This window comes from Gossypium hirsutum, chromosome A13, assembly GCF_007990345.1.
Source record: "Gossypium hirsutum isolate 1008001.06 chromosome A13, Gossypium_hirsutum_v2.1, whole genome shotgun sequence".
NCBI lineage: Eukaryota > Viridiplantae > Streptophyta > Magnoliopsida > Malvales > Malvaceae > Gossypium > Gossypium hirsutum.
Genome location: NC_053436.1, coordinates 902,467 through 925,146, shown reverse-complemented (window position 1 = coordinate 925,146; position 22,680 = coordinate 902,467). Strand labels below are relative to the sequence as shown.

Below are 22,680 nucleotides of genomic sequence, written 5' to 3'. Positions count from 1 at the left end.
TAAATTATGATACTACAGAAAGTAGTAGTTCTAGTAATTCTGATAATCAATAAGATTTAAAAGTAACTAGTTATAAATCTGATGAAGAAAATACTTCAACAGATGAGGATGAAAATATAGAAGTCCCGGAACCTATGGATACTGATCAAACAGATCCTTATGGATTCTAATTTTCTTTTACCATAAGGATCTGTTTGATCATTATCCATAGGTTTGGGGACTTCTATATTTTCATCCTCATCTGTTGAAGTATTTTCTTCATCAGATTTATAACTAGTTACTTTTAAATCTTATTGATTATCAGAATTACTAGAACTACTACTTTCTGTAGTATCATAATTTAACATATAGTGATAATTAAACTGAGTAAATAGATCTTTATGTTTTTCATAAAGTTCTTCTATTAATTTTAAGTATTCTATTCTTTCATTTTTATCAGTACTTTTAGTAAATTTGACTTTCCAATGTTCTATTAATTCTTTATAAGATTGGAAATCATATTTTTGTTGAGTAATATTTTTTCTTCTATGTTTTTTAGATTTTTTATTTCTATTAATAGTAGAAGATGACTCTTCTGAAGAAGTTTCTTCTTCTTCATCTGATAAAGTTAAAATTATATTACTATTACCATAATATAATGGACATAAATCTATATCTGATTCCATATTATTATTAATAACCTGATCTAATTTATTATTGACTTCTGATAAAATTTCTTTAGATTTGTTGTTCAAATCTAATTCTTTAATATCTCTCATGTAATTTACTTTTTCTTCTATATTACTGACTTTATTATATATTTTATTATAATATATGGAGGTTATATCCATTAAACTATTAAATCCTTTACTAAGGGCCGAAATATTATTTTCTTGTTTAGAATCTATATGCGTAATATGATTGCAGGTTTTATCTTTATATAAACAATCTGTCTCTTCCATGTTACTTATCTTTGGTACCTAAAACCGTCTGTTATATTATTTTGTCTTAACACATAAAGGCCTATTGTCTCTCACCTAGACTTAAAAAGGCAAAAGTTAGACAAAATAACAAATATATGGGTTTCAAGATAAATAACCACGAAATTAACTGGCTTGTAAATTAAAGATAAGAACTTACAATGAGTATTATGATTTGGCTATTTGACTTCAAAAATAAGTTATTTTAGTTTTTTTTTAGCTCTTAAATTTATGTTATTTGTCAAATTACTAAATATAAACTTAACAATAATTAAATTTAGGCATTAAATGTCTGAAGTATCGATACCCTTTAAATGTATCGATACATTTTGTTGTAAGAATCATTAATACTTTAGTTTTTACACTTCTAACGACTCAATTCATTTTTCCAACATTCCCAAGGGTCGAAAATCAATGAGAGACTATAAATACCAGCTTTCAAAGCTTCTACAACAACGAAAGATTATAAGAGATCAAGAGCTATCAAGAAACATAAAAAAAAATCTATTGCCAACCATTTGTGCTTAAATTTTTCATCTTTTTCTTACAAACACTTATGAGCATTCATTATATTTTCTTAGCCCAAGTGTTTTTATTAGTTGTATACTTCATTTACAAACATTCTAATATTGTAAGAATAGTTTCTTTGTTTGCTCTTTTAAGAAGGCTTGTGTCTTAAGATTTGGATGAAAATCTTGAAAAAGTTGTAAGCTTAAGTCTTGTCATCAAAGATTTATTAAATTAGTAAATTTGAGAAAATCTAATTGTGAAAAACTACCTTAATGGAATAGGCAACCGAGACTAAACCACCCTCTTGACTATTTCGGTTGATGAAAATTGAACAAATGATTGTTAAAAATATTAAATTAAATTAAAATAGAACAATTTTTTAACTCTCTCTCCTACCTCCCCACGTTCTCTCACAACGTGAAGAAAGAGGTGGAGAAAAGGATGGATTCCCAAGATGACTATAACAAGTGAAGCTGCGGTCGTTTGTATTAAAAAACAAACACTAGCACCTGGTTTATGTCCCCATCTAATCCATCTTGCATATCAGCCAATCTTTGAGAATGTACGTATAAACAGTACAGTTTGCCATAGAAACTCGAAACCTACATTCAACTTAACACCACTCATCCTTGTAACATATTAGGCACTATTACCTTTTCTACTGAAGAACTAGTTTAATATTAGAATTCGAATAAAGTACTGGCACATTTGTGCTTCAAGTGCCGCAGTGATAAACAAAAGCTTTTGCCAGAGATAGGGGTTGACAATAGAGTAAATTTCAAACATTTAATGTATATATACCTGATATTTTGGACTAGAATATCTAATGGAATGATAGTTTAGATACCAAAATGGGACAAAAAAAAAGCTGAGGTACCAAATTGGGAAAATTGGTATAGTTAGAGGACCAAATTGTGAATAAAGCCTAATAAGAATATCATTTAGAGCAGAAACTAAATGAATTTTCGATACAAATAATAGTTAATAATGGTACAGTTCCATGCGAATCACAATGCCCCAATTCACAAACCACTCAACTAATATTACATAACATCCTAACCAAAATCAAACCCTTAGTTAGACCACACATGAACTAGACCGTACCTATTACCCGTATATATCTCGTTGCGTTCTTCGTCATAGAAAAGTGCAGTTATATCTTCCAATGCTTCTGCGACCCTGCTTCTAATTCTCGACGCGTTGCTCTGCGTTTTTGAACTGCAACCACATTTGTCACTGCAGCTGCATTGTTCTTCCACTGGGAAACTGTTGCTTGCTCGTATTTTCGCGAGACATTTCCCGGTCAATATATTGCTGATATTAATGGAGCCTGTCACATGAGGAATGTCAAACAAATTCATTGTATGCACGCATAATGGTGAAACAAATTTAAGAAAATACGAACCATTTCCTTCAGACAATGGATCATCAGAATCAGCCTTGCAGTAAGAGATAATAAGATCTTGATCACTTGTGATGTATATATTATTAGTGTTGCAGTCAGGATGCCATAAAAGGTGATCTTCAAATGAAGTCACAAGTTCTCCACGGAAGTTCCACACGGCCACTGTCCGATTTCTAAATGTAAGGAATAACTGGTTCTCGTACAGAAATATAAATGCTGATGGGGTCATGAATTCATCTTTCGGAACTTCTGTTAGCTCAGCATTGCGTACCTGCATGATTGCAGTTTAGATTTTTTTAGCTTTCGAGCTTTTCTATTTTTGGAATGGTTACAAAAGATACTTACATCGAGAATCTGGAGGTTTTCATTTTCCTGCTTCACAAGAAGCTTTTCATTGAACTGTTCGATGAAATCCACTTTCTTATTCCGGTGAAGAAGATGACTAAAAGATTTGAGAACAGTACCATCCTCTATTGAAAGAATCTTAAGAGGAACATGGCCGCCAACTTTAGTGAAAATCAATAACATGATCCCTGGACTGTAAAAAATAAACAAAGGAAATAAAGTCAATTACATAAAGTGACACTATCAAAGCAAAACGGCACCATCAAAGCATATAACCATCATGAAAGGAGCATTACCTGATCTTAATCTCTTGAACATTTCTATCTGATATGGAGTATAACATTGTATAATTCTTTAGGTCAAACACCTTGTATATGCTGATAAAAATAAAAAACAGTATGTATCAAACTCAGGAATCTAGTTAAAGATCTAGTTATATTTTAGCCTAAAAGAAAATTCAATAGGTGAGTACTTACCTATCCTGTGCAGAATATGTAAGAACCTTCCCATTTACATCATCAAACTCAACAAAACCTGGCCACTTCAGTGACTCAGATTCAAAAAGAGCAAAGCCAGCATCAGGTTGACCTCTCCGTATGTATCTGTCGAGGAATAAGAAGTATTGTTTCAGAATGAAAACATCCCCAAATGCAGGAATTTCCCCCTTTTTCTCTTTTTAGATAAAATCAGGATAAGACAAAGGTTTTGTAAGAGGTTAAAAAAGATAGACATACTCGATCCTTGTGCTTCTACATTTCAAGGAGCTGAAATTGTCAGAAGCATAAACTGAGACCGTGATAAGTGAGTCATTGTTTTTATTATAAAACAAGCTCCGTATAACTTCATCAGCGGTGACATTTAGGAAGCATATTCTTTGATTAGTCTCTGCAACCAACAACAATAAATAAAAAGATCTCCAATTTAATTCTTGATGCAAAAGAAAAGAGACCATCCAAAACAAGTTTAGAAGTGTACAGCACAGTTCCCACCTCGGCTAAATGCTGCACAAACACCAGATTGAGCAAGAGCAAAGACAATGTCTCGTGCAGCTACAATCTCTATAATCTTTGACCTCTTCCTCAGAAATGGTAATACCATCGAACAATGTCCTTTCGGATCATGAGTATCATATTCCTCCTATAAAGATATATGCAACATATCAGCAACAGGAATTTATTAAGCAAGCTCAATAAGAACAGCACTGCAAAGGTCTACCCCATGACTACACAAGTAACAGATCATCCATTGACTTTGAAATTAATCCTTTTGCTTGATAGACTTCAAGCAAAACAAAGGAAAGAAATGCCCTTTTATGCTTTCCTACTTAATATCGAGATAAATACAAAGATCACTGTTCAACCAAAGATGAACCAGTTTAAATAGCAGGAATGTAACATGATTATCTGAATACCAGCAAATAGAAACGAAGCATCTAAGTTTAAGTATTCGAGCTTATATTACTTAAATTCCTCAATTCAGCTTTATCATTCAAGGTAATTTTAAAATTGACATCAGGAACCTTTGACACAAAAATTCCAAGGTTTCAAGCCTTTTTCTTTTGCTTTTAATCATATTAAAAACTTAAACAGCCATAAATATAAAAAGCATCAAAATTTCAAAAACAACGAAATTGGATCAGGCTTGTAGGAATAATAAGGTAAATCGAAAGGGTAGCTTTCCAATCTAGTCATCTACTATAAACCAAATCTATGACTGTGATTAGAGCGTACACTATTAAACAGAGATTATGTTTATTAAACCAATTTGAACACTAATGATGCAAAAGATTTACTCCCTTTATTCCTACCACAATTAAAATGGTCATTTCTTTGGAAGCATGAAAACCTCAACTAAGATCTTATATTCGAAAACCTAATTTCATATAAATAGAACACAAAGAATCAAGCTTAAATTGCTAAAGTTGTGCAATAGCAAAAGAACTTAAGTAATAAGGTTAGGTTAAATAAGGAAAAAAGAAAGAACCTGCAAGCGGATGTTACGGAAACGCTCCTGGGCGTCGGTGATGGAGAAAGCACGGTGTCGCTTTGAACAAATTTCTCTTCGTTGAAGCTTCTTGACGCTATTAACAAACCCATCGGCTCTCCCTCTTTTCTTCGATGCGACTATTCTCCTTCCGCTACAAGGCCTTGGGCTAACCGCTAATCTCCGCCCACCATCCATATCTTTCCCTTTTTTTTGTGGTTTTATCCTTCGAATCTAAGTAAGGTCTACACAAAAAACCCTAATTCAGCAAACACCCAATAGTCGCTGCTGGTGGTGGTGCTGCCAGTTGAGCACCCATCAAAATTAACAGCCACCGCCGCCGCCTCCACCCCCTAAAACCTCCAAATCTAGGGCTTGCTTAGTACTATTATGTACAGCAAGCGATTATGTAGTGCGTACCGGAAGATAAAGAGGTAATTTTTCTTCTTATCTTCTCTTCTTTCTCAGATTCCCGTTAGCATACCGTTTCGATCTCCTTTTCAATTTTCGAATTGGAAAATGAATAAACTAAATAAATTAATCATATTTATATTCAAATATACTGCCGCTGTATAAGTTTTATATTAGATTTAAGCCATTCTTTTACATGGGTTAATGTGTAAATTAAAATTTCAAATTTTGTTTGACAAAAAGTTCAATTTTTTTTATATTTTATTTTGCTTTACCTTAAGATAAATTTATTATTATATTTTAACTTTGTATTAATTTTTCTCTCTTTTATTTTTCTTCTTATAATTATTTTATCGACTCTTTTAATGCTTAAAAATGGAAGATTTAACAGGTCTAGCTATTAATGATGTGAAAAAGAAGTCTTGACAGATTAATCTACGTGTGGACGCTGAGACAATTACATATGAACACTCTTATAGGATACTTATTGTTAAAGTGTACGTTTTCAATCGATACGTAATGCTCTCATCAATCTATGACAATTTAGCAGATCTAGCCATTAATGATGTGAAGGAGAAGCCTTGATAGTAATCTACGTAAGGAAGTTGAGACATATATTTATGAACAGTCTTATGGTTACTTGTTACTAAAATGTACATTTTCAATCGATGTGAAATATTCTCATCGATCTACGACATCTTATTGGTAATGTAATGATTATAGATGTTGATGAATAAAGATTCATATTTCATTTATATTATGCAGACCATGGACTTCCAATAATCACCAGATGGCAGAAGGTGGTATTTATGGTCGCAAACATATAATTTACCAAAATGAGCTAAAGTTTGAAATAATTAGAGATATTTAAATATTAATTGAATTGAACTAGTATTAAGTGATTTTTTAATCATTTAACCGTTAATCGAAATTTATATGTTTTTTTAAAAATAATTGAACTGAAATATTTCAGTTAATTTGGTCGATTAACCGAATTAATCGAAATTTATATTTTTTTATTAAAATAAGTATAAAACATATTTTTAAAAAATTGATAATGTTCATTTGACCGAATTATCCGAATTAAAACTACACATAATTTGTATTATTAATCATTAATTTTGGTTAATTTAATTAATTACCTAATTTCGAACTGAATTAACTGATAATTGTACTTCCAAATAATTATTAACCACCCTTCGACTAAATTTGTAATTTTTATTTCATGTTATTTCAAGTTTTTTTAATTAATAAATATATTGTTTTAAAAAAATTAAATTTTAGTCCAAAATTTTGTTATTAGCCTCCGTACTTTGCAAAAGTTGTAGATATATGGCTAGTTTGGTAATGCTTTTGAAAAGTGTTGTGAAAAAAGTGATTTTGAGAAGTTTGGTTTAAAATTTGAATCTTTAGTATTGTTGTCAAAAAGTGCTTTTAAGAAATAAAATGTCTATTTAGACATGATATTATAAAGTAATAAATATACATTTAAATAATATTCAAATTAGTTAGTATTATGATATTTTAGCAAGAATATAAAAAATAATTTATTACAACTTATTGTTAATATTTTAATATATAATATTAATTTTAAAATTTTTAAGTAATTAATATTAATTATTTATTAAATTTAATTAGACATGGTATTCTAACATTTTTGGAAGAAGACAAAAATAAGCTTAAAAATGTAAATATTAGCCTAAAGCACTTTTGGTTGAGAAAAAGTTAAAAATTTTAAAATTTTCATCTGTCAATAAGCACTTATTTTAAATTAAAAAATTTTCTCAAATGATGTCTGGCTGGTAATGATTTTAAGGAAAAAGTGCTTTTTATTGTAAAAGCTCATCTGAGAAGCTATGCAGAACGGGCTCGTAGTTCGTGTACTTTTATTTGATCTATTTTAGTCCCTATACTTTTTGAATCGGTAACTTTTAATTTTTATACTTTTTAAATTCTGAAATTTTAATCTTGATCCAAACAATAGCAATTAAATCTATTTGGTTAAACTCAATTACTAATCTTGTACTACGAGTACAATTATAGATTTAGTCCATTTTCTCCGATTGAATCATTCTAAGTCCCTATACTTTTTGAATTTTCAAATGTTAGTCTTGATGCAAATGACCGTGGTTAATCCATTAACTAGAATTTTAGTGAATAATATGCGAAAAATAATAAGTAGACATAACATTACACATATGATAATATGTCTGAAACTTCAAATTTTAAAAATAACAGAAGTTTACTTAATAAATTTAAAAATTATTGTGGAATGAGGAATGAAATTTTAAAAATTGGAAAGTAAAAATACTAAAAATGACCAAATAAAATAACACGGATTAAATCTACAATTTTTACAAAACACAAGGACTAATTACAAAATTTAACCAAAATAAAATAAGATTGTAAATATAAACCATATTTGTAAGCTACACCAATTCAATTGAGAAATAATTAAAATATCATTGTTTTACAAAGTAAATTATATATGAGTGCGAATATACCGGATGTTGTTGCCGGTGTCTACCATTCGTTTTTCAAGTTTATTTTAGGCATCCATGGGTACGGGACAATACTTCCCTCCATTACTATGTTTTACAATGATATCGTTAAGAGAATTCATTCAATGGCCATCCGCCATTGTTTACAAAATGTTCAGCATCTACAGACATGATGTATTCTATAACATGAACACAGTGATGTCTAATTCTAAGAGACATGATGTTATCCTAATACAGATTTCAGGTTACTACTTGTAGAGATGGTTACACTAAACCACCGAAAGCTCGTTGCAGAAACTTCTCGACCATTCTAACGAACTCGTCGACCTTTTCCTCGTGAGGCAAGTGACCGCAATTCTTAATTACTTCGAGCTTCGAATGAGGAATGGCTCGTGAAAGTCTCTCGGCATTCCAAGAAGGAACTATTCGATCGGTGTCACCCGTAACAATCAGAACTATGTTTCATTCAGATAGTAAAAGAGTGAAACCGGTAATATTCGGACATTTGTGTCGAACTACAGAAACAATTAGTAGTATATGAGTTTATGGTTTCGAGTAATATTACCAGGGCAGGAGATTTCGTGCAGTCGTTTCGACAATGGGGGCTTCGTTTCAGACTCGCCTTTTGCAAGCATTGCTGCAGTGAATTCTACAAGAGCTTTATCCCAACCCTTAGTTCTCAATGGCTGCATAGACAAAAATCGAGATTTAACTGCTACGATTTGACGACCGTAACAGCAAATAATAATACCAATCATCTAAGCATTCATTCCATCTACCCGGGATGAAGAATAAATCACCTTCGTATAGCCATCTATGATGTGTTCATCGACTTTTTTAGAATCATACCATGCAGTCCTTACAGCAGCAACACCGAATTTATCGATTATCATCCTTACCTAGAAAGAAAATATATATAGTAAGCTTCATTGCACTTCCATTAGCCAAAAGCCTGTAAGTGATTCGAGTATGGTGCATAATACCAGCATTACAGCGAAGGCGGATCGAAGAACAGACAAAAGCGCTTTCTTATAAAGAGAATTGAGCATGTCCACCATCCGTTTCATCATTTGTATTATCGATTGTGTGACATATTTGATGAACTTGTGTAAAATTTCGAAAAGTTTGAACCGCAGCTTCCCTTGATCGTTCGAGTCTGATCCGTCTCCTTTAGTGTCAACAACCTTAGGAATTGCACGGGGAGCTAATATTGCCGGGGCAACGAGTATCAAAGCAGCAATACGTTCGGGAGCTTCAAAATATGCATCAACTGCTACAAGAGAACCGGCAGAATGCCTGGGATGCTGAAGGGTATTAGTGTTCATAAAAGTCAAACTGAAAAACAGAAACAATCGAACAAGAACGATACATACCCCACCAGAATTGCCTTTTGAGCAGCCAAGAAATCGATGAAGTATAAGGTAGCCAACACCGAAAATGCCATGGAGTATGGATTCAAAGGTTTTGCATCACTAGATTGAGTCTCGAAAGTGTTGTGTCTCGAAGTTAAGCCGAATGCCGGTCTATCAAAGGCGAGAACTTTGGAGCCTGTGAGGCTTGCCAAACGCTTCATAACTTTGTTCCACGAGAAAACAGAAGCTCCAAAACCGTGTAGAAGAATCATAGGAAGACCGAGCTCCAATGATGGTGTTTGAGCCTCGTGTTGGCCATATAAGGAGTTATCCGAAGAACGTGACTCCGGTTCATATAGCTTGTGATGAATTTCGACCCCTTGAAACTCACAAAAGCAACTGTCTGGATCAGCTAAGTGTTTTGGATCCAACAACTCATCTTGATCAACGCCTGCAATTCTCTTCTTTCTCTCGTTCCTTCCGGTATCCACTAATTCGCCTACAAATATATAACGGTACGTTTCGAGACATTATTATAGGAATTCAAACAAAGATAAACACTTTGTATGTGATACAAAAGAACTGCTTATCTCGTCAAATCAACCACTTTAATCAGAGAAGCTCGTTTATTAAAAACAACTCGTTTGGGTCGTGTTACGTGGTTATTGACAACTCAGACACACTTGTCAAAAGCAGTGGCGAAGCTAAAGGAGGCTGGTAGTAGCCTTGAACTCTCCCAAAATTAGTAAAATAGCTTTAGGACCCTTTTAGAAATTGTAAGAATATAAATTAATACAGTGATAAAATTTCATTTTAACCCCTCCGAACATTTATATTTTACTTCTCGCCCGAAACCTTTCTAGCTTCCCCAGGTCAATAGACTACCATAACTCAACAAATCTCCTACTTAGTAAGCTAACTAGTTTCATAGGAGCTATGAAGAACTAAGTATCTTTAATTAAGGTTAAAGCACCGTGAAGTTCATATATTATAGAGACCGGATCAAAATAGTCTCTTTATTATTAAATAGATTAATTTTTTGTACCAAATTGTAACAGAATTATGTAATGAAAATTATTTTTTCAGTTGCACTTCAATTTCAAATAAAAGATTATATTTACAAAAACATAAAGACTTTAAAAATATCAACCCTGTGAATAAGTAAATGACTTTTTTTTATAGTAAATGTTAATTATACTCCAATTTATCCTTATCTGATTCTTTTTAATAATATAGGAACTAAATTGATTTTTTAATAACAGAGGGACTAATTGGATCAAGTCTCTATAATGGAGGGACCTCTCAAGTATATTCACCCTTTAATTTACCTGGGAAAGCACTCTCAAGATACCATACTGTTCACTCTGTCTGAAAATCCTCTCAACTGTCTTAAACAATCCCAAACCACTCCCCGTGTATCATCACGACATGTTTTAAGGCAAAAAAGAGGAAAACAAAGGATAGTAACCGTACCTGCTGACGAGTATTGGGCACCGGCGCCGGAGCCGGAAAGAGAAAAAGCATGGGGGACGGTGGTCGCTAGAGTTAGATTCCGGTGACCGGAACTGGGATGGGAAAAAACATTATATGGTTGACGACTTCGGGTGTTTCTGCTAATGGCGATTCCATTTGGTATATGTTGAAAGTGGTACTGAAACACCGTTGCTGCTACACTCATAATTCTTAGTTCTTCAATTCAATTTAAAGCCGATTTTTTTATAAAGATTCAAGAGATGAAAGCCATGTCCACCATTGTTGTTGTCTGAACTGTAGGGTCTGAAAAAACTGGAACCAAATCCGAAACAACACCCGTCGATGTCTAATAATTGATAACACCAACCAAAATAGAACACAACTACCAGTGAGTGTGTCCTTTTTATTTAATATCCATTATTTTTCTTTATACGAATCATAGAGTTACTTGTAGTCAATGGATAATAAGTTTCGTGGCACTTAAATTCACGACTGACAATAATATCGATGATGTTTAAGTAAAACTCAATAATTACTCTAATTTTTTACCGTGCAATAATTGAAATTAATAAGGTTGAGTCCAGTTTCAAGTACATACATGGAAGCTCTGTTGTGCAAGAGATTGGGTGATCCAACATCCTCATCTGAGCCACCAATTGAGTTAACCCAGAACCATCCGATCCCCAAGTTGGACTCACCCACAGCAGTAAGAATCAAAATTAAAGCCACCAGCTTGACCTTCGCTACTTACCTTAAGATACTAGGCAAATACCAGGAGAAGCATCCCTTGCCTTTCATCCCAGGCTCCGATTATGCCGGCACTGTCGATGCCGTTGGCCCTTCCGTTACTAAATTTAAGGTTGGTGATTATGTTTGCGCCGTTTCCCCCATAGGCTCCTTCGCTTCCTTCATCGTCCAAGACCAGTCCCGATTGTAAGTCTCGGCCCTTCCTTGCTTCATTCCTAATGTGAATTTTTTAAAAAAAAATGGTTAATTAATGTTGATCTGTTGATTAGGTTTGAAGTGCCCAAAGGATGTGATCTGGTGGCAGCTGCTGGTCTTCCTGTTGCCTTTGGGACCTCGCATTTAGCCCTTGTTCATAGGGCTAACTTGACTTCTTCTCAGGCATGCCCCCCATTTTTCATAGATCAAAATATAAGTTTATGATGTATTAATTTATAATTTCATCATTTTCAAAGGACTAAATAATTTTTTTTTATTTTTAGGGGAGCTAAAGTGTAATTTTATTATATTTTAATTTATAATTTTTTTATTTATAAGAGGACTGAATTAAAAAATTTTCATTTTATAGGATCAAAGTGCAATTGCACTATATATTGATTTATAGTTTCTCTATTTATAAGAGGATTGAATTGAAAGTTTGAATTTCTGGGGCCAAGGCACCCCGCCTGCCCCGTCTTATATTTGTCTCTAGGTTCATAGAGCAAGAGCAGCCTCATTAGCCTCTCAAGACACTGGAGATCTTCGTGGATTTGAGAGACAAAACCTCAATTGACAACAATACTAGTAATTGAGGAGGTTCATCAACGCCCAACAAATGACAACAAATGACATTTTGAAGACTTTTCCAGAAAGAGTCTACCTCCCCCTTACAAATTTAATTTTGCTTTTCCTATGAGGACTTTGCTTGTGTTGCAAGACTGAGGCCATTAGACTTTGAGCACCTAAATTCGAGAATTCATGTGTGCATTTTCATTGCTTAGTTAGTTATTGAGTTGAGTTATTTCGTAGTTATAATGATTGATTTTGATTGGAGGATATTCTGAGTTTTACTGCCAAAGGAGATAGCAGGTATTGCTGGTTCTTGGTGCCGCTGGAGGCGTTGGCCTTGCTGCTGTTCAAATCGGCAAGATTTGTGGCGCGGTTGTCATTGCTGCTTTGTTAGATTATTAGTAGCGTTGAACTCTTTCTTTCATGTTGCTATCTGTCGAGGGGTCTCGCCTTTTACATGTTAGATATTGTCTTCGGTTCTCATAGGTTCATAGAGGTAGGGCTTCTGATAGTGTTTGAGTAGACAAAACCATGGCAAGCCAAACAGTTTGCGTATGACCTGACTCGACCCTTGACCTATGAACTAATGTTCTTTAGCTTTGTCCAGAGCCCTACGAGTTTACATGAAGAGGGTACATCAATCCTATAAATTTTTTTTTCGGGGGAGATGAAAAGGTGCAGCTTTTAAAGTCCTTGGGTGTCGATCATGTGGTAGACTTGATGAATCAAGATGTAACCACGAGTATAAAGGAGTTCCTCAAGTCAAGGAACCTCAAAGGGGTTGATGTTCTCTATGATCCTGTTGGTGGCAACCTTGCTAAAGAAACTAGGAAGCTCTTGAATTGGGGTGCTCAGATTCTTGTCATTGGATTCGCCAGCAGTGAAATCCCTTTCATCCCAGCTAATATCATTCTTGTTAAGGTACTTCACCTTTTCTCTTTTTTCTCAAATCGATCCATCACATGCCAAACTATGCTACCCTTACTAGTTTACGGTAAATATAGCTTTAGTGCGGCAGATCTCGGTGGTAAACCTGTTAAACGAGTTAGTAGTACGATACACTCACTCATTGTTGTTACTTGTCTAGAATAGCCTTTTCAAGTGTGTATCTTATTCTTCTCAGAATTGGACAGTTCATGGGTTCTATTGTGGTAGCTATAGAATACATCAACCGGCTGTGCTCGAGGATTCAGTCCGGGAGTTACTCTCATGGATGGAAAAGGGCTTGATTACTGTTCACATTTTCATACTTACAGCCTATCCAAGGTGAGGGGCTCTCACCAGTTTCCTCCTTTATGGATTATTCTTTTGTTTAAAGGAAAACTATAGAAATGATATAGAGGAAGTACGAAATTGATGTCTTAAATCTGAAAGCTGATACAAGCCTAGTAGCTCTGCTGAAAGCCGGTTTAACCAATGCTTAGAGTTGCATGTAGTGACTAGAGCCTTGGGACGAACCAAAGTACCATTCATCACATTAGATTTACATCTTGATCCAAGCGAAGAAGTAGCATTCATTTGGGTTGTTCACTTTGGGGCAGATGGATCGGTTTTGTTTCAATCGTCCAGATATGAGTACTTAAAAAAGAATGAACAGTCTGAGCAACATAGGTCCTGACGATTTCCCGGAACAATCATAATTTACTTGTGCTCCAAGATGAAAGCTTGTAGTTTCTCATAGGCTCATAGCTTAATCTCATGATGGGTGCTTACAAGGGATTAATTGATTTATTCGGTTGATTTTATCTTTTTCCTTCCAAGTTAATAGATAATCTGAAAATTTCACTGTTGTAGGCATAGTTTCAAGTTTTCTACTTCGGGTTGATATATCAAAGCTTATTGATTACTTGTCTATGACAGGCCAACCTTGCATTCTCTGCAATTAAAGATAGAAAAGCAATTGGGAAAGTTATGATTGTATTTGATGATTTGGGAACTGTAAGATCTAAGCTTTAATGTTTATAATCCTTTATAGATCTGTTTGGTACAAAAGAAAATGTAAGTTCATATGACATTAGAAGAAGAAAAGAACTTGAAAAATTGCGTATATCGTATGTTCTTGTTCAGTATATCTAACCTCTCCATAAATGCTGTTAAATAATGCTTGAATGAAAATAGGAGGGAAAACAAGCCCCCCAAATGACCACATTCCTAGCTGCTGGGAAGGGTGAAGCCCCCACAAGATTCAAGTTTAACCCAAACTTAGACCACAAAAATTATTATTCCGAAGCTTAGTCTTCATCCTATAAAAAAATGGCTGGAGTTCGGCATCAAGTGAAGCTCATGGTTGCAAGGGGATGGCGGTCAGTTGTTCCACAGCCAGGGAATTGGCCACCACCATAACAATAATCAAGAACTAAGGCTTAAAACCCCGAGGACTCAACCACTCAAGATCTTTGCTTGGAGATCCGAGTGATGGTAGGGTGGGTCACTAGCTAACCTCCAGTGCAGCAATGGAGAAACTAACAACAGGTCGCCGGAGGGCCTTTCCAACCAATAGAGCGAGTGAAATAGAGGTGTTTGAGGTAACAAAAGTGTCAAAATATCAAAAATTTGAGCAACAGAGGAACAGAGCCCTTTCCGGAAGAATTGACTAATGCCGGCATCGATGCTCTCCACCTTGAGATTGTAAAACAAGATAGAAGTATAGGGACTTCCTAGAGAGAAAGAAGAATACTTTTTTAAGGAAAGAAATTATATTCAATCCTTAAACAACCCTTATCTTCTTCATTAAAAAAAATTCATATAATCATCTACCAGGCTGGTTCCAAAATTTGAATCAAGCCAAGTCGGATAAAAACATGAAAATCATTATTCAATTCCAGTCGGACGAGCTATCTAACTCATCAACATTCCTCTAATAATACACATTTCATCACCCATTCTAGCGGTAAAATTATAATAATATTGAACAATTTCGATAAAAGTACATAGCAATCCCTACATTATATTACAAATCGCATTTTAGTCCTTTATTGAAAAATAGATAGATTAGTCTTATACATATACAAAGAAGTAAAATGATTCTATTAGATAACATTATCAACAGGTGTTGAGTGCAATAGTGTGATTATTGTATTTTCAAGAGTTCAAATATTGAAGATGACATTATTGATAGGAATTACCACATGTTTCGAATATAAACCCTAGTATATATATAAATATTTTCATATATTTTTGGTATAGGAAAATATCTGGGTAAGCTACACCATAAATAACCCAATTATTGCCTCTTTTCTTTTTTATCACCCAATTATCATTTTTTTTAATTTGGTCACCAAATTATTCGAGATTTAACCATTAAACCCCTTAAGGAAGGGTGAGGTGACGGTTAAAAATCGGTATAATAAAAAATTTGGCCCTAAACTTTTACATATTATATCAATTTAGTAATAATTTTAAAAAATAACTCTCAAAATTTATAAATAGTTTCAATTTCATCCTCAAAATCTTTATCATGAAAAAATTCAGCTTACCATCCATGAACCACTGTCCATCTCATATTCATCAAGACAAGCATGCCACTCCATTTTTTTTTATTTTTGTTCATAGATAATTAAGAACCATTTTGCTCATTTATTTAAGTATATAGAGATTAATTTGCCATTATTTTTCAATAGAGAGACCAAAATGTAATCTAAGGTGTAGTACAAGGACTGTTATGGTACTTTTAACAATTATTTTTGCATTGGCACAATTCCTGATATACCGAGGTTGATGGCGATGAGATAGATACTAACTGGATTCAGTGGAGATACTTTTAGAGTATTTATTTACTTCATTGTGTTTATAAAATATTTCCCCTTTTTTTCAACCCTGTTGTCAAAATCTTTGTAGGAACCAAAATACCTGTAATAAACAGAAAAAAGAAAAAATGGAAGCTCTGTTGTGCAAGAGATTGGGTGATCCAACATCCTCATTTGAGTCGCCTATTGAGTTAAGCAGGAACCATCCAATCCCAAAGTTGGACTCACCCACAGCAGTGAGAGTCAAAGTTAAGGCGACCAGCTTGAACTACGGTACTTACCTTCAGATACAAGGCAAGTACCAGGAGAAGCATCCCTTGCCTTTCATCCCAGGCTCTGATTATGCCGGCATTGCTGATGCTGTTGGCCCTTCCGTCAGCAAGTTCAAGGTTGGAGACTACGTCTGTGCCTTTGTCCCCGTAGGCTCCTATGCCACCTTCATCGTCCAAGATCAATCCCAACTGTCAGTCTCTGCCCTTCTCGGCTTCATTTCTAATTTGAAAAAGAAAATGGTTAATTAATGTTGATTGTTGATTAGGTTTGAAGTGCCGAAAGGGTGTGATCTGGTGGCTGCTGCTGGACTCCCTATTGCCTTTGTGACCTCGCATTTAACTCTTGTTCACAGGGCTAACTTGACATCTTCTCAGGCATGTCCCCCTTTTTCTTACTTGCTTTTGGTTAGTTAGTTATTAAGTTAATTAGTTCAATGCTTGTAATGATTTTGATTGAAACTATAGATATAAAGAAGTCATGGGATTTATTGTGGAAAGAGATAGTTCAGTGCTTGTAATGATTGATTTTGATTGAGGCTATAATGTAACTGTAAAGTCGAAAAAGAATTCTGGGTTTTACTGCTAATGGAGATAGCAACTATTGCAGGTATTGCTGGTTCTTGGTGCTGCAGGAGGCGTTGGCCTTGCTGCTGTTCAAATTGGCAAGATTTGCGGTGCAGTTGTCATTGCTGTTGCCAGGTGCCTCTTTCTCTTTTTTTCTCCCTTAGATTATTAGCTTCATTGGTATCTGTTGAGAGATAGGATCCCCATAAATGTTTTGTAGTGCTTGAGTAAGCAGAACCATGGCAAACTGAAGAGTTTGCACGTGGTTTGACTTGATCCCTAACCCAATGGCATAGAGGTTATTGATGGAGGAGCATGCTATCACTTAAGTTAATGTGCTTCGGCTTGGCTGAGAGCCTTGCGGATTTGTAGGCCAAGGGTATATCAAAACTGCATATTTTTTTCAGGGGAGCTGAAAAGGTGCAGTTGTTAAAGTCCTTGGGTGTTGATCATGTGGTAGACTTGATGAATCAAAATGTAACCGCAAGTGTAAAGGAGTTCCTCAAGTCAAGGAACCTCAAAGGGGTTGACGTTCTCTATGATCCTGTTGGTGGCAACCTTGCTTAAGAAACTATGAAGCTCTTGAACTGGGGTGCTCAGATTCTTGTCATTGGATTCGCCAGCGGTGAAATTCCTATCATCCCAACTAATATCATTCTTGTTAAGGTACTTCACCTTTTCTCTTTTTTCTCAAATTGATGCATCATATTCCAAATGCTTAATATTTGGTACCCAAGTTTGACACTTTTTTCTACTGTGTTACTTTTTGGTCCAATATGGTACCTTTATTACGGAATGGTATAGTAACGAGGAAGATAGGTCTGCTAATGTTTAGGCAAGGCATGTCACCTGTTTTCTTAAATGTTTACCTGTGTCTGATACTTATTCAGACGCGAGTACCAGCAATGAGTCTATAGCTTTAATGCAGCAGATCTCGGTGGCAAATGTGTTAAACGAGTTAGTTGTACAATGCAGTCACTCATCAATTGTTGCTTGTCTTCAATAGCCTTCTCAAGCGTTTATCTTATTATTCTGCAGAATTGGACAGTCCATGGGTTCTATTGGGGTAGCTATATAATACATCAACCAGCTGTGCTTGAGGATTCGGTCCGGAAGTTATTCTCCTGGATGGAAAAGGGCTTGATTACCGTTCACGTTTCTCATACTTACAGTCTATCAGAGGTGAGGGGCTCCCACCGGTCTTCTCCTTTTCCTCCTTTTCCTCCTTTATGAATTATTCTTTCGTTCTTTGGTGAAAGAAGCTGACACTAGCTGAGTTGCACGTAGTGACTTACTTAGAGCCTTGGGACCAACCAAGTACTATTCATCACATTAGAGTTACATCTTGATCCAAGTGAAGTAACATTCATTTGTGTTCATTTTTGGGCAGATGGATCCATGTTGTTTCCAGTGTCCTAATCTACGTTACTCGGATTCAGGTGTGAGTATCATACACTAATTTGTTTCCAACACAGTATCATTATGGGACACAAACTTCAACAAGAATGAAGAGTCCGAGTAACATAGATCGTGATGATTTCTCAAAACTATTTTGAACCAAACATCACCCTGAAAATATGCATTTACTAGTGTTCCAAGAGGCGTAGTTTCGAGTATTCTACTTTGGGGTCGAAATATCAAAAGCTTATGGATTACTTGTGTATGACAGGCCAACCTTGCATTCGCAGCAATTAAAGATAGAAAAGCAATGGGAAAAGTTATGATTGTTTTTGATGATAAGGGAAATGCAAGTTCTAAGATTTAAGTGATTTACATACTCAACCATCAATGATTGTATTAAGCTTAGAGATCTCAGTAAGAAACATTTATGCAAGCTTATTTTAATCATCATATGTAGATGACTAAATGATTAAAACAAGTTCAAGACTTTGCTCTAATGTCACTTCAAGTTGTTATTTTTTAATGATACTATTAATTATTTTCTAGATATAATTATGCAGGAGTAAATATTAATACATTTTGTCATCATATATTATAAATTAATTATATATAAGGTGTTCCGATAGTTATCATGGAGCTCGGTTAGTTTTACAATTAAATTCATCTTGAAACTCAATGTAAAGAAAATTGTCAATTTCGAAAATGAACAACTAAAGACAATTAATCATAACATTTATGTTTATTTGTCAATTGTACATAATTTTGATTGGTATAAATAACAATTTTTATGTATTTTGTGTAAATATTGTGGGTTAAATTTGTTAAATCAAGACTAAATTGATAGAATATATAAATTTTAAGGGCTAAATTTGTTATTTTACCAATAAAAAATATTAATGTTGCTATTAATTGGCTTTAGTTGCTCATATTCGAAATTGATAGTGATTAAAATATTGGTTTAATTTTTTTGAAAGGGGCCAATTTACTCAATATCAAAATTGAGAGGGATCTGATAGGTTTTTTTACTAATTTTTTTCCATCCCAAATCTAATCCCTCTACTTTTGAATTAGTCCTTAATCTAATTTTTTTGTCAATTATACATAATTTTGGTTGGTATAAATAACAAATTTTAGTGCTTGATGTTTATGTATTTTATGTAATCGTTGAGAGAATGTGTAAATGTTGTGAGTTAAATTTGTTAAACTAAGACTAAATTGATAGAATATATAAATTTTGAGGGTTAAATTTGTTATTTTATCAATAAAAAATATGTACAATTAATTGTGATTAATTGGCCTTAGTTGCTGATTTTTGAAATTGTGATTAAATTGTTTTAATTTTTTTTTAAAAGGCATCAATTTACTCAATATCAAAATTGAGATGGATCTGTGATCTCTAATCTAATGTACATATCAAAATTAGTCACTCGACTTTTGAATTTTAAATTCAAGTCCAACTATTAATACTATTAAATTTATTTTGTTAAATTTATTTCATACCAACAAATTTAACACTGTTGAAAATTTTACTTGAATTTTGAAACTTGAAAACTAAGGCTAAAGTCCTAGAAATAAAAATACAGGGACTAAATTGTAAATTTATGAAGAATATAGGGATCTATGACATATTTAACCTAATTGACAAAATCTTTGTTTCCCAGATAAAACAAAGACTATTTTGATTGGCCGAGAATCCGACATGACATAAGTGGAGATTACATATATCATCCAACGTGGCAATAACCATCACCAATAAAAAATAATAAAGAAAAAGTTTCCCTACTCAGGTCACCTTTGATTCATCAATGGCGGTCTCTACACCATCCCCAGTCTCTTACCTTACAAGAATTGAACACACCAATCTGTTTCCTTCCAAAAAACTCCAATTTAACCCCTTTTCTCCCGCCAAAAAGCCATTAACAGTCGTCTCCATGGCTCCCAAAAAGAAGGTACCCCCTGCTTGGTTCCCAAGAAAAAACAGAAAGAAAATTTTCCATCAATTCTTTTTTTATTTGATTTTATTTATTCATTTTCAGGTAAACAAATACGACTCAGAATGGGAAAAACAATGGTTCGGAGCAGGGATTTTTTACGAAGGAAGTGAAGAAATTGAAGTGGATGTGTTTAAGAAACTTGAGAAGAGAAAAGTTCTAAGCAACGTTGAAAAAGCTGGGCTTTTATCGAAGGCGGAGGAGCTTGGTTTCACCCTTTCATCGATAGAGAAACTCGGTGTTTTCTCTAAAGCAGAGGAGCTTGGGTTGCTCAGCTTGTTGGAGAAGGTGGCCGGTGTATCCCCTTCGACTTTGGCTTCTGCTGCACTCCCGGCTTTAGTGGCGGCGTTGGCAGCGATCGTGATCATACCGGATGATTCGGTGGGGTTAGTGGCGGTGCAAGTGGTGGTGGCTGGAGCACTTGTCGTCGGTGCTGCTGGTTTGTTTGTGGGGTCGGTTGTATTGGGTGGTTTACAAGAAGCTGATTAATGTTCATATTTGTCCTTTTTTTTGTAATTCTATTTACTAAGCTGATTAAGAGTTTCCATACCTTAACTTACATCCTATCTTGATGAAATATATTTGAAGATTGATGTTCATCTCCATGATCATCATCTTGGCCCAGATAACATTGAGGGTAGAACTGTTGAAGCAAAGGTCTCCATAGCTTCATGTGTTAATCCATTTAAAAGATCTTCATTCATGTTACCTACAACATCAACTGAGCCCTCAAAAAGCTTCACAACTATGGACATAGAAGGCCTCCTGGCATATTCAGTTTGTAAACACCATGCGGCAACCTTCATCATCTCTACAACTTCTGCTGCATTCGATAGCATATCATCGTTGCACTTGTCGACTAAATCCATAAGTTGCCCCATTTCTTGCTTTCTCCTAAAAAGTCCGACTAAATGTCTATCTTCCTCTTGTTGAGAGCTGTTAGTTTTGACGCCCACACAGAATTTCCAAGACTACTATAACAAAGCTATAGACATCTACTTTCTCAGTTATGACCGAGCTTAACCATTCAGGAGCCGTGTAACCAGGGGTTCCCCTCATAGTTGTTACAACTCGACTTTGGTCTCTTCCAATTAGCTTAGATAACCCGAAATCTGAAACTTTAGCATTAAAATTCTCATCTAAAAGAATATTCTGAGATTTGATGTCCAAGTGAAGTATCTTTTGGTTGCATTCTTCATGAAGATAGGCCAATCCCTTGGCTATATCTAGAATTATCTTCTTTCTAATTTGCCATCCAAGAGCAGGTTCTTGGTTTTTGTTGAAGATCCATTGATCTAGGGAGCCATTTCCCATGTACTCGTAAACTAAAAGCCTATTGGATTTTTCAGCACAAAATCCAACCAAAGTTACCAAATTGAAATAGTGGATGCTTCCAATTGTCTGAACTTCAGCTGTGAAGGACTTTTAACTGGACCAAAACCAACAAGATGCTTCACCGCAACTTCAGAACCTGAAGGTAGGATTCCACGAAAAACAGACCCAAATCCACCTTCGCCAAGCTTGTTGCTGAAGTTGTAGGTGACGTTCTTCAACTCTTCGTAAGAGAATCTATTTGGCATTCCCGGCATGTTGTCTAGATAATCTTCCTCATATTCTTGGAAACCATTTTTAAATCTTAGAAAAAGGAAAGAGAAGATTAGAAACACACCAAAGATGGTTCCAAGAAGTGAGCCCACAATAACTATTGTATTTTGCCTTTTCCTTCGAGGGAAATTGGGTGATGAAGGATTCCTGCTAGGTCTCTGTGAAAATATTGGAGAACTTTGCACCTTTATAAAAGTTGTGGCATAATCAAAACCTTCTTTCTTCTCATGGAGAACACTTGAGATAGAAGAAGGCATTTGTTCCTTCCATTATACATGATAGCTCTGCAAGAACAATTCTTTAAACAGGCTTCCTTACAATCTTCTAATTGTAATGTCTTGGAGGACAAGATATAATCCAAGTATCGAGTATTGATTCTTCGGAGCTCCAGAAAACTATGATAAAGAGATAGCTCACAAGAGATTGGTGAAATGGCATGACATCCATCATCTGCTGTAAAATTATTTGGCTTAAAATAAGCTGTTTCGTTTTCACTTGCATCATCAGGGCAACTGCATCCCGTTTCTGAACAAACGCCATATTTTCCACATGCCAATGGATAACTGCATTGATCAGTGTCGAGCATATCAGTCCCCACCCACTTCAATCCTTGTTCTTTGAACTCATATGCCTTCAAGTGGCCATCACTT

General features: G+C 34.7%; 3 protein-coding genes and 3 pseudogenes across 5 annotated transcripts; 3 read left to right on the top strand and 3 right to left on the bottom strand.

Annotated features, from left to right (window-relative positions):
* Positions 1-2,381: 2,381 nt before the first annotated feature.
* Positions 2,382-5,845, bottom strand: LOC107920317 (uncharacterized). 2 transcript variants are annotated; one of them, XM_016849971.2, is made up of 8 exons: positions 5,203-5,845; positions 4,209-4,356; positions 3,954-4,104; positions 3,696-3,821; positions 3,516-3,596; positions 3,220-3,412; positions 2,875-3,145; positions 2,382-2,799 (listed from the first exon to the last, which is right to left on the bottom strand). In XM_016849971.2, exons 1-8 carry the CDS (start codon positions 5,398-5,400, stop codon positions 2,543-2,545), a joined length of 1,425 nt encoding a protein of 474 aa, XP_016705460.2. In that variant the 5' UTR covers positions 5,401-5,845; the 3' UTR covers positions 2,382-2,542. The 2 variants fall into 2 exon arrangements, with proteins under 2 accessions (XP_016705460.2, XP_016705459.2); XM_016849970.2 differs by having other exon boundaries at positions 2,382-3,145.
* A 2,211-nt stretch (positions 5,846-8,056) lies between these two features.
* On the bottom strand, positions 8,057-11,208 carry LOC121212146 (uncharacterized hydrolase YugF). Of its 2 annotated transcripts, none has more exons than XM_041084398.1 (6): positions 10,940-11,208; positions 9,488-9,965; positions 9,098-9,410; positions 8,915-9,013; positions 8,680-8,800; positions 8,057-8,569 (listed from the first exon to the last, which is right to left on the bottom strand). In XM_041084398.1, exons 1-6 carry the CDS (start codon positions 11,142-11,144, stop codon positions 8,379-8,381), a joined length of 1,407 nt encoding a protein of 468 aa, XP_040940332.1. In that variant the 5' UTR covers positions 11,145-11,208; the 3' UTR covers positions 8,057-8,378. The 2 variants fall into 2 exon arrangements, with proteins under 2 accessions (XP_040940332.1, XP_040940333.1); XM_041084399.1 differs by having other exon boundaries at positions 8,057-8,536.
* A 276-nt stretch (positions 11,209-11,484) lies between these two features.
* On the top strand, positions 11,485-14,498 carry LOC121212147 (quinone oxidoreductase-like protein 2 homolog; annotated as a pseudogene).
* Positions 14,499-16,256: 1,758 nt separating this feature from the next.
* On the top strand, positions 16,257-18,266 carry LOC121212747 (quinone oxidoreductase-like protein 2 homolog; annotated as a pseudogene).
* A 1,869-nt stretch (positions 18,267-20,135) lies between these two features.
* Positions 20,136-20,984, top strand: LOC107920828 (uncharacterized). The gene is made up of 2 exons (XM_016850695.2): positions 20,136-20,383; positions 20,471-20,984. The coding sequence occupies exons 1-2, from the start codon at positions 20,240-20,242 to the stop codon at positions 20,912-20,914; spliced, it is 588 nt and encodes a 195-aa protein (XP_016706184.2). The 5' UTR covers positions 20,136-20,239; the 3' UTR covers positions 20,915-20,984.
* LOC121212145 (G-type lectin S-receptor-like serine/threonine-protein kinase SD2-5) lies at positions 20,438-22,348 on the bottom strand (annotated as a pseudogene).
* Positions 22,349-22,680: the final 332 nt, after the last annotated feature.